The following is a 12,726-nucleotide window of genomic DNA, read 5'->3' as shown; positions in this document are numbered from 1 at the left end:
GAAGGAGACATTACTTTGGTGTATATTAGGTGGATTAACATGTGCACCCATAGTTTGATCAAAACTTGATCTTCTAAGAAACCCAGATTGTGATTTGCATAAAAAATAACACCCCCTTGAAGCAGGAGCAAACATAGAGAAATGTTTTTAATTCTCAAAACAGTCCATAAATTGCATGTGTGATGCACTGTACAGCACACATACAATGTGTGAATTAAGAATTTGTCTAGGCATAGGATTTTGTAGTGGAAGGAGATGCTTCCAGTACAAATCCCTTACCAGAATGCAAACAAGCACATCTGACCCATGGTGCAAAGGGCTGCCTAGCACTATGCTGCTGACTGTTTATGTGCCATTGCAGGGTCAGTGAGTAGCAGCTGGCCACTTTAATAAATATGGCTCTGGGCTGCTTCCTCCCCATGCAAAAGCAGCACAGCAACTTTGGCTGCTGCAGTGTGTTGGGCTACAATACAATAAATCTGCTCCTAGGAGTACATGCCTGCCCTGCCCACCATTAACCATCGCACTCTCAGACAGCGGATGGCAATTAAACCAACCTTTCAGTGCCATTTCTCCCCCTTACTTCACCTCAACTCTTCTATTATAACCCTCTCTCTTAACCTCTGTTTCTAAGTTGGCTTCTCTATTCAACCTCCTCCTCTCCATCTCAGCTCTCTCTCTCTCTACCTCACCTTGGACTACCTCACCTCTCTCAAAATGTACCTAATATACCTCCCTCGATTTCATCTTTCTCTACTAATCTGTCATGATCTTCCCCACTCTATACCACTCTCTATGCCCTCATCAACATCAATGATGCTAAATGTCCTCTCTCTACCTCAACTTCCACTACCTCATCCTTTCTCTTTGTACTGCAACCTTTTTATCTTTCTGCCTTCCCTGTATGTTCTCCATATGCCTCACTTCTCACGCAGCTCATCTCTGTCATTCCCTCACGTCTCCCCACGTCTTTGCTACTTTGCCTCTCTTCACTTTCCTTCACCTCTTTAAATAACTTCCTCCCTTCTGATTTCTACTATTTTTCTACCTCTACTACTGTCTGTCTGTCTCTCGTACACAAACACATACCCATCTCTGGACCTCCCTCCCCAGTTCAGCTCATCTCTCCACCTCAGCTATCTCTCTCTGGCTCTTTCTTTATGGATCTCTCTACTTTACCATATCTTCCTGTCCCATCTCTGTAATTCTGAATAAACTCCACCACTCTTTCTCTATTTCATGTACATCACTCAACTTCCTATGTTTTTTTCTTCACCATATTTATCTTTCTATCCTTCACTCCTGGCTCTGTTTTTCTCTCTTCACACTACTCTCTCTGGCTGATCTGTTGTGCTATACATGTTCTCATTTTTTTTTCTCTCTCTACCTTCCATCTCTTTGTTTTCCTCAAGTCTCTCTGTCTACCTTTAGTTCTTAATCCATTTACCTCTGCCTAGTGTACCTCGTTTTCTACATTATCTATGTTGGTACCTCTCCCCTTGGGATACTGTATTCTTCTGCCACGCTCTACAGTTCCTTCTCACTACTGCTTTCTCTTACTACCACACTCTGAAGCCTACTAATTCACCTGACTTTCTTTTTCTACCTACATCTTACTTCATCTTTTTTTATCTTTATATTTTACTACTTCACTGTTCTCTATTTACTTTACTTCTCCCCCTTCCTCACAAATCTTTCTACATCATCTCTATCTCTACCCTCTTTTCCCTCTGCTTCACATCTCTAGCTATATTTTTCTCTTTATACGTCTGTAAATCTCTTCCACAGGTAACTCTCTAGCCAGAGAAGTGTGCACATATAAAGTGGAGGGACAAGGCAGGGGAGGAGAAATTAGGAGAAGATTATTAGATTTCAAACAATGGAATGGTGAAAATCCTCAGCACAGCACTTTGAATTTCACTGCTGACGCAGGATCACCAGTAGCGACTGGATATTCTTATGAGTTCAAATAATTTATAACTAAAGCTATAATATTAAGCACAACGTGCACATCTTATTTTAAATCTATTCACTAGCCCACTAAAAAAACAATAAATTGCCCATAGTGTGTTCTTCCTACAATGGGAGAAACAAGCTGGCTAGTCACTGAATTCCACATAAAATGTTGCTGCTGCAAGTAAAAAAAAAATGTAGATACTAACTCAGAAATAAATTGATTTATCAGTTCTTGTTCAAGCTTTCTTTTGGTATCATTTGGCTGACGGACACCAAGCAGCTTTAGTTTTTGTCTGTTTTTGCATGCAATAATTTCTGAAGTTTTAATATAATATTCTATATCGTTTCGTATCATGAAAGTATGAATGAGTGAAAAGTGGTGATTAATTCAAAGTTTTGCCAAAAAAGTTGTCCCAAAATACATCTTGCCCAGGACCCCACAAATCCTTAAGATGTCACTGCCTACAAAATGGTTATACTATATAGAGTATTGGCAGAGAGGTGTCAGAAAAAGAGTTTGGTTTCCCGGCTTAATGGAAGAGGATAAGAAAAAGTGTTCCTGATCCATTCCTGAACCAACCAAGTAAGGGTTTCAAGAACTGTAGTGATCTTAAAATGTTCTGTTTAAAGACAACTCTGCATTAGAATTGAGATATTACTGGGCCCATCACATCAGTATGTACTGTGGTGGTGTGTTAGCACCTAATCTGTGTGTAGGAATTGAAGGTAATATAATCCAAGAGGAATTAGGACAAACAAGGCAGAATGCCTTTTCCATCTATGCACCCATAATCCGGAATAACATCTACTCATCAATCAGGACCACTAAAACTCTCCTCCAGTTTAGGAAAGAGTTGAAAACATTCCTCTTTAAAGGACACTATATCACAATCCATAAGTAGTACACAAACCATCTACCACTCTTATTCCTTATTGACTTTAAGCTGGTGTTCGACCCTGTCCAGCACTCTGCTGCCGTACGGCTAAATTCACACTATAGAAATAACACATATATCCATAGATGCAGGAGCACTCCAATATGGAGGAGGGAGGGTACCTGTGCTTTAAAATTACCCAGCAGTGCCAACAGGAAAAGCAACTGCTGGATCTCTCCAACATAGTAATAATTCACTAGGGTGACCCTGTATTCCTCAGAATGGGGGTTTTCATGCTGCCGAAACAACAATGATTCTGTCGGATTTGGTCAAATAACCTTTCATAACTTAGTAGGGAGGCTAAAAAAGGCCTCACATTATAATCGATCAACGAAAAACTACAGACACATATTCAGGTTTCTCAAAGATGAAACATAGATTATTTCTGACATAGATTTTCATAAAAAATAAACACATAGGTGCTCCTCAAAAAGAATATGCATGAAGTACTGCCTGCCAGGGCCGGACTGGCCGTAGCGGGCACCGGGCGTTTCCCCGGTGGGCTACCAGGGTGGGAGACGGTTTTTGGCCCCTGGGTGGTCGTTTTTAGGTCTCGCGTCAGCGAAAGACCTATTGCTGCCTAGTTAGCTCTGAAGGGACCACAGACTGGGGCACGAGCGCCGATTGCACCTCGTGGACGCGCATGCCCAGCCCCGCCGCCCGAGCCGTGCACATCTCAGGTAGTCAGCCATGCCTCAGTCGCGCGCGCGCACACCAGCTGCCCACACACACACAAGCCGCCCCCAGCCCCGCACACACGCACCAGCTGCCCACACACGCACCAGCCGCCCCCAGCCCCGCACACACGCACCAGCTGCCCACACACGCACCAGCCGCCCTGCCCGCGCACACACGCACCAGTCGCCCGAGCCTGTGCACGAGCCCCCAAGGCACCAAGTCCCTCTCACCGGGTGTCATCTCCTCCGCCTCCATTGACGTGGCTCACCACTTTTCTGCCGCCACCGCCGGGCTCCCCCTCCGGCATGGGAGCCCCGCGTCACCACTTCCATCTCGGCGAGTCACTTCGTGCACGAGCTTATGGCGGAAGTCCCGCCCCACAGCAAGCATGACGCTGCCGGACTTCCGGATTTCGCGCCAGATCGGGCCGGTGGCTTGCCAGGAACTCAAGCGATTTCCAGGTACTTGTTTTTAATGCTGCGTCACGTGTGCAGTCCGGGAAGATCGCCAGGACCTAGTTTAAAAGGCACTTCTGACTACAGATGTTGCATGCAGACATATCCAAGGGACATTATACAGTAAAACCCGAACAGAAGCGGTTAAATATAGTGTAATGCAAAACTTCAGTGCACAAACCAGTCCCTAGACACATTGCATGGTTTCTAGAAATTCCGCAACATTTGTGACATGTTCAGCTCTTTGCATTCTGGGACTTAATAATCACACGGGAGACATCCGTGGACATAAAACTATACATGTGCGAGGGTACCTGGACCTGTGGGTAGGGAAGTGATGTCACCACTGAAAACCTCACCTGGAGCATAGCGCCCCTTCCTGGGAGACGGCCAGTACAAGGGGTCTCAACCGGAGTACTGTGTGCCATTCTGAAGGCCTTATGTGAGGTATAGTGGCTATGACACAGTCACACCTGAGCATTGTGCGAATTCCGTAGCCCTCACCAAGAGAAGTGCTCTGCATGAAGCAGTAACACCATAGAGTTTGCATACAGTCCCACACGTCTCACCTGGAGTGTTGTGCACAATACAGAGGGCCAACTGACGGATTGTGTCCAGTACTGCAGGGTTTATCTGGAGTACCGTGCTAGAAAAGGCAGTGTGCTGGAGTACGGCACCTCGTAGACATTTATATTTTAAAGTACGGTTTGATTCGGTATTATGAAGTGCTTTGCTGTTTTAGAAATTGAAAGCATTATTGTATGTTTATTTGTTAAATCGAAAATAAACATTTTAAAATTAAAATAATTTGCTATGTTCAGACATATCTGATGCTGACTTTATTTTATACCCATCTCCACTCACCAATTGCAAACACCAGTTGAGCACACAACCTTCTCACACTTCACATTCCAAGCATTATCCTCTCATACACTTTAACACAAGGCAGTTGAATTTAACATGTTTCCTTCAATTTGAAACCAGCATCTGCAATGTAATAGGTCTCGCATTTACTCGAGTTTATGCTATTGGCATTGTACGTGACAATGCCTTTTATTTATATCCGGGTTTTTTAAAACAGAAATAAGACAGTCATTTACAATGCTATTAGCAATACCCCCACACACACATTTTTTTAAAAACTTTAATAAGCACAGCGCCGTCTTCACGGACGCCGCGCTATGCAATGCAATAGGTGTTGCTTTTGGTATTGCAAATAACAATGCTTTTTAATTTTTTCAAAGGCATTGCCATTTACAATGTCAATAGCTCAAAATAATGTCATTGCGAGACCTATTGCATTGTAAATGCTTGTTGTTACCGGGAGTTGGCAAGATCGGCCCCTTGTAACAAAATCGGCCGAAACCAGCCCTAGCAAACAGCATGGCCGCACCTCCCCTCCCCTCCCAAGGGGGGCCGAACGAGCAGTTTGTCAGTGCCGGTTTCTGTTCCCAGTCCGGCCTTGCTGCCTGCTATGTAATGACTCCTGATGTACTGCCTGTGACATATGACTTGTGATTTAGAGCCTGAGATATTACAATTCCAGATGTACTGACTGTGATTTAAAGGTAGCACACCATGTGGACCTATTTTACTTGGTAACTCTCTGGCGAAAGTTGTACAATCATTCGGGGTGGAATTGGTGTCGTACGCCGACGACACCCAGCTGCTGATCTCCCTATCGCAGAACACCTCCAACACCCCTACCAACTTTAAATCCTGCATGCAGGCACTGGGAGAGTGGATGGACTCCCATTGCTTAAAACTCAATGGCTCTAAAACAGAGGTGCTGGTGGTGGGGGGAAAAAGCGAAAATTGGTCAGCTGAGTGGTGGCCTTCATGCCTGGGTCCTACTCCTACTCCCTGTGAGGAGGCTAAGAACTTGGGAATCTGGATGAATCCCTCCCTCTCGTATGATGGCCACATAAGGCGTCTTGTGGGCAAATGTTTTGGAATACTAAAGACCCTAAATAAAACCTTAGACCTACTACCCCTAGCGGCCAGGACACTAACACAGGCATTGGTGACCTCGCGGTTGGACTATGGAAACATTCTGTTCCTAGGGGCAACCGAGGGCAGCTTGGGCCGCCTACAAGTCATCCAGAACTCCGCCGCCAGGTTGGTGTTGAGAAGACCTAGGAGAGCTAACTCGCAAAAGGCGCTGGATGCGCTTCATTGGCTGCCTGTGAAGAAACGGGTGCGGTTCAAGTGCCTCCTCTTCTGTCATCGAATTGTCTGGGACAGGTCGCCCGCATACTTAAAGGATTTAGTCAGCCAATATGAACCAACTAGGACCCTCCGCTCGGAGGGTGCCGGACTGTTGACAGTCCCCAGGATAAGGAAGGCCAGATTAGGTGGACGATCATTTGCGCTCCAAGCAGCTCAACAATGGAATAAACTTCCCCTTGCTATGAGACTGGAGAGCAGTGAAGCGCGGTTTAGGGCCTTGCTCAAAACACATCTATACACTGCATAGATCATAGGTTCTCTTATCATGCTGTTTCACTGATAGCTCAGCGCGGGGACATGCCGTGATGGCGTTACTGAGCGCTCTACAAGCTCTTTTATTATTATTATTATTATTGGTAACTGGAGATGAAGAAGTAGAAAATGCCACCAAGGTGTGAGTCACCTGATGGTCATTGCACTTATTGTTAACCTAAAGGATGGGCCAAGTTCCATGAGAAGTACAAAACAGGCATTGACAAGTGAAAGAGAGGCAGGCATGCCAGAAACCTCTGAGGCTGAGACAGAGGTTAGTCAATTATTATGCTTTGCTCCAAGATGCTTCACAGAAATGTAAACTCAAAGGTAGTGGCCTGATTGGCCCGAGACTGGGCCAATCAGATTACTCCTTATCCTCAAAGCATGACTTGTCTCTCTTTCTTCATACACACAAAGGAGCTTATTTACAAGCCCATTGCGCAGCCGGTGCATCACTTTTTTTTACACACCGGCGGCGCAATGGGCTTGCCCATATTTACAATGCCACATTAAGTCACTTTTCAGGATTTTTCATGGCTTCTAAATATGGGCCCCTTCCACGCATTACTCTGCGTAAAAGGGGTATTCCATGAGTGTTGCTCTGGGTACTCCCATGCAACATCCATGGAACCTGACACATTCCTAGATTTACAACATTTTGTAAAGCTAGTAATGCGTCAACATCCTACGCCTCTCCAGGAGAGGGGTAGGAATGGCGCAATGAGGAGAAACACTTTATTTTTCTCAATTTTTCCTCTGTCTATACATTCTGCAATCATCCCCACTGCGCAATCACCCTTGCAAAATGACGAAAGGGAGCCTGCGCTGGTGCATGGCAGCCAGTTGTGCGCCATGGATGCGTCATATTGTTGTTAATACAATGCATCTCTGTGTTTTGAAAATTACGCAGCAGGGTGCATCTAAATGGCTTGCAGCACAGCGCTGCATAATTTTCTTGTAAATGAGGCCACAATTCAGAAGCATGAGAAGAGCTTGTGAGTGTTTTGTTTCACCTACCAACAGCAGAAGCAAGCTATCCAGGTGACACAGTAAAGTTTACGGGTGAATTGAATTACAAATAGGTGTTAGAAGAGAATGTCCCTATAAAGGTGCAAAATCTAACTTTGGTCCATACCATAAACTCCTTGTGGGTCCAGGGAGAATCCAGCCAGCTTCTCCTTTTTTACGCCTTCTGGCTAAAGTTAAACAAAAGTCTTGGTTAGATATTATAAAAGAGATGACTTTAACCATTACACTATATGGAACAGAGATGTGTACAGGAGCTTGAGAAATAACACCAGGGCCTGATTTGATGAATTTCATAAAGAACACACCCAGCTCAGGAAGCAGCAGAGTGCTGTGCAGCTAATATTTTAAATATAGCAGGAATAATTAAAGCAAGCACGAGCTACAACTCATGACAATGAAGTCTGTGAGGTCAATTTGAGCCAGGAAAACAGCATTCAATAGAAAGAGGTATGAACATGTAATAACAACAATGATAGCTTCGTTTCATATTGGTAATACACAAATGTACAATATTAGGAAAACAGAATTTAAGTCATATGCTCTAAATCCCACAACCAGTATAGTCAAGAAGAACAAGTAAGAGTTAGAAACTTACGGCCACATGCATCAATGTTCCCGTTTGCAAATTCTTAATTGCGAAAATTAAGGAATCGCAATTAAGAATTCGCAAACGGCAATGCATCAAGAAATCGCAATTTTTTGGCGATTTCTTAATTTTCCTTAATTGCGATTCACAATTTGCAAATCGCAATTAAGGAATCCCTTTTCATTGATTCCTATGGGCCTAGAGGCCCATAGGAATGAATGTGAAGGCATTCTCATTTTGCGATTCGCAATTAAGGAATCGCAAAATGAGAATGCAATTTCAAGGGTGCAGGGGGGTTGCACCCCTGAAATGAACTTTTAATTACTTGTTTCACACACACATGCCCCAAGGGCATGTGTGTGTGTAAACTGAAACTTACAAAAATGCCCTTTTGTGCATTTTTGGAAGTTTTTGCAAATTACCATGAAGGTTGACTTCATGGTAATTTACCACTTCCTATTTGCGATTTCGCAATTTAAAAAAATCATGCATTGCATTTAAGAAATCGCAAAATTACGATTCCTTAAATGCAATCGCAATTTAAGAAATCGCAAATAAATTGTGATTTCTTAAATTGCGAAAAAAGCAAAAACCTTAATGCATCTCAAAAAAGGATTTGCATTTGCAAACGGCCGATTTTTGCGATTCGCACCGTTTGCAAATGCAAAAACCCTTGATGCATGTGCCCCTTACACCCCTGAGATCCAAATTTAACCACCGAGAAGTGAAGCCAATATTCAAAGTTACAATATCGAATTGTACTTATATTGTTTTCATTTCTTGCACTCCTCATTTTTCTGCAACTGGATCACATTAACCGTTTTGGTTGCTTAGGCAACTCACAAGCTATATCGTATTCTTACTAATTGATTTAATTACTATCTTTACTAAATTTATTTACTAATGATATTAGTATGCATTGATATTAAGGCTGTACTGATCACAGCATTCTTTGTTGTACATGCTACTGTGACCACCTGAGGGGACGTTCAGTCCCAACTGCCCTGGCTACGCACTTGACCTACATCATACATGGTCATGTTCTGCATAGGCCAGTGGCGTCACTTGGTGGGGTGGGGAGGGCGGACCCACCGGGTGACACCATCACGTGGGGTGACACCGTGAGTGAGCCTCTTCTTTTAACCGCTACATAAATCAGGATTCCTGTAGCGATTTACAGCCGAGGCTCACTCACGGTGTCACCCCACGTGATGGTGGCACCCTTACCCGGCCGCCGGACAAGATTATTGTCCAATTAGCTCAGCTATACGACGTTGGCGTCCGGACATCGACGATGTTCGAAATGTCACTCACGTGACGTGGCTCCCAGACCCGCCGTTTTCAACGCGTGTGAAGGGTGTTGTCGAAAGGAGCACGTTTGATTTGTAAGGAGCACGTTTGATTTCCCTTTACAAAGATGCCCGGAGATCGCCCTGTGCTTTGAAAGATAGCTTTGCATGTTGGATATGGTGCGCGCAGAAAGGTAACGTGTTTCTGTTTGTCGACTTCTGGACAGCAACCGTGAAGTTCACTCCTCAGAAAGATTACTATGGCAGGAACAGTCGGTACCACTCAAGGCGTCTGTTTAAGCACTGCTGTTTTCTCCATGCAGCCAGTAACTGGTTCTGTAGTAAGATTCAAAGTACGACTGCCTGGCAGTGGCACAATTGGAATCGGTGTTTTTTCTCCAAAAGTGTGCACTTCTATCTTTGTATTATATTCAGGTTCCCTGTGTTGACCTTGCGTGATTGCCCGTGGGTAACATTTAAATAAAAACAAAGGGAGAAATACTAGTGGAGCCCATCTTAGATTTCAATCTTTGTGTGCACCATAAGAGTCTTTCGAGAACAGATCATTAACCTCACACGTTAGTCCTTCCTCTTGCAGAAAAGGAGCACACAGTCAAGAGAAACCTTGTCAAGATCTGTGGCAGGTTTCTCTACTTCTGTCCTTTCACAGGAAGGAACACTATTGCATAGGTTAATCATAACTCCGAATTGTCATGTGATCAAGTGGAAAGATACTGGTAATGTTTACTGTGCAAAATAAGTTGTGAGTTATCCGAGTTTATGTAGCATGTAATGCAAATCTAATCTGTGCTGGACTCATTAATGCAAGAAAGCCTAAAAACACCAGGGCACTGTATATAACGTGCCAGGAGATTCGTATATGTAATCTGCATCAGCATACCTGGGTTGGCAAGTAACGTACAGAAGGTCAATGGGGGTAGAACTCTTAGTTGTAGTGCCATGAGTTTACTGGTATCACATTTATTTAGACTCTCTGTAGGCTGATTTTTAGTCATTCATTCGGATTCATTGAGGGTTATTTTTAATTTTTTGGTTTACATTTCTTTGTTGACCTTTAACCCCTTGGCCGCGGCAGTAATTCCATCACCAGCCATGGGTGGGCTGTGCTAATGATGGAGTGGTTCCGTCACGGCCGCGCCTGCCTAATAGAACGCTCCGCGCAGGCGCGAAATTAATATCCCGCAGGCGCGGCGGCCGGGCCGCGACGGAACCACTCCATCATTAGCACAGCCCATCCGTGGCTGGTGATGGAGTGGTTCCGTCACCAGCACTCAAGGGGTTAATCAAGATTCTTCACAAGTTGTATGTACAGAATACAAAGGTAAGTATTTTCATAAAGTGGACAATAGAACACTTCCCATCATGTATACAGATCCAGCATTACACATTTGCAAGGGAAGGGAGTCTTGATTCTACTTATCATGGACTGCATGACTCGTTCAGACAAAATGAGTTACAATTATCAAAATTAAGTCTTTGTGTGGTTCTCTAACTGCACAAACTTCTTTGCATGCCTAGTCACAAGAGGAGCAAGATGGTCAGTATTGAAAGGCCCTTCGAAGATTGGTGGTAGGGATTTTTCCAGAGATTTTTTGTAAAAGCTAAAATGCTTTCGCATCCATGAAAGTGTAAGTTTAGAAGAGTTTAGCCAATCTTAATAAATTGTTTTTATTTTCACCTACAATACTCTTAGGAAGCAATCCCGTCCACACGTCTCAGAGCGCCAGTTCTCAGTGAGCATTCAGATGGGTAGATCTAACGATGAGTCTCTTTGAGAGTCCACTTCAAAGCGTATGGGGGACCGAGTGGTTAAGAACACACTGGCGAAAAAACATTTATATGCCGCGCCTTTGTTGTCGTGCCCACCTTACTTACAAATGCTTATAAACAGTTTTCTATTATACTTCTACAATTAGTTATTAAACACCCAATAAATGAATGGAAGGAGGGCTTGAAAATCAGGCCAGGTTTGCTGTCAATGAATGACAGAGCCATGGATCTGTCTCTCACTTCAATTCCCTACCACACTTGTGAAGGCTCTGAGGTGTTTCTTCAGTTCTTCCGATGACCAGACAGGTTTGTCAAAGGGCTGTGTCTAGTTTTTCATCCACTGGTTTAATATACACAGACTTTTCTTTCAATCAAAAGGTGAAAGTTAAGGCAAAAGAAAACTTGTCAAACACACACAAAATAACATTTCAGGGATTTGCCTGCTGCATTGTTATGCAAGGAGGGCCATCTGAAACTACAGGTGCAGTGTTTTCACTCCCTGGTTCCCCCATCCATGCAGGCTCTGCATGGAACTGCGACTGCACTTCGCAGACGTGTAACCAAAGGTTAATGAATTGAGCTCTGGCTGTTTACTACAAATATCACTGCTTGCATTTTCATAGCTTGCTGAATAGGCTGTCTGTCTGGCCAGTGTTTTTCAGTTGTAGTCACTGTATTGAGGTTCTATGCAATGTACAACATAGATCACCTATTAATTACCAGACTTTCAACTTAACCATAACCTTAAAAATACCGGTTAATCGAAAATTGAAACAGCAAAGGCACAAGTGCAAGATTGATGAACATAAAACCAACTCTAGGATTCACAGGAGAGGCTACCACAGAGCAATCAAGAGATAGGATACACAGGAAAGGCTACCACAGAGCAATCAAGAGATAGGATACACAGGAGAGGCTACCATAGAGCAATCAAGAGATAGGATACACAGGAGAGGCTACCACAGAGCAATCAAGAGATAGGATACACAGGAGAGGCTACCATAGAGCAATCAAGAGATAGGATACACAGGAGAGGCTACCACAGAGCAATCAAGAGATAGGATACACAGGAGAGGCTTCCACAGAGCAATCAAGAGATTGGATACACAGGAGAGGCTACCATAGAGCAATCAAGAGATAGGATACACAGGAGAGGCTACCATAGAGCAATCAAGAGATAGGATACACAGGAGAGGCTACCACAGAGCAATCAAGAGATAGGATACACAGGAGAGGCTACCACAGAGCAATCAAGAGATAGGATACACAGGAGAGGCTACCATAGAGCAATCAAGAGATAGGATACACCGGAGAGGCTACCACAGAGCAATCAAGAGATAGGATACACAGGAGAGGCTACCATAGAGCAATCAAGAGATAGGATACACAGGAGAGGCTACCACAGAGCAATCAAGAGATAGGATACACAGGAGAGGCTACCACAGGGCAATCAAGAGATAGGATACACAGGAGAGGCTACCATAGAGCAATCCAGAGATAGGATACACAGGAGAGGCTACCAT

The 12,726-nt window shown here is 43.9% G+C and overlaps 1 protein-coding gene across 1 annotated transcript in view; it reads right to left on the bottom strand.

Moving 5' to 3' along the window:
* The window catches only part of C5 (complement C5), a 354,269-nt gene that overhangs the window by 139,889 nt on the left and 201,654 nt on the right, over positions 1–12,726 (bottom strand). The window contains exon 22 of the mRNA XM_078641875.1: positions 7,644–7,704. Within this exon, the coding sequence (XP_078498001.1) occupies positions 7,644–7,704 (61 nt within the window). The remainder of the gene's footprint in view (positions 1–7,643; positions 7,705–12,726) is intronic.

The sequence above is a fragment of the Lissotriton helveticus genome, chromosome 5_1 (assembly GCF_964261635.1).
Source record: "Lissotriton helveticus chromosome 5_1, aLisHel1.1, whole genome shotgun sequence".
In the NCBI taxonomy this organism is placed as follows: Eukaryota; Metazoa; Chordata; class Amphibia; order Caudata; family Salamandridae; genus Lissotriton; species Lissotriton helveticus.
Note: the sequence above shows the minus strand (reverse complement) of the source record. Positions and strands in the feature narration are given on the sequence as shown.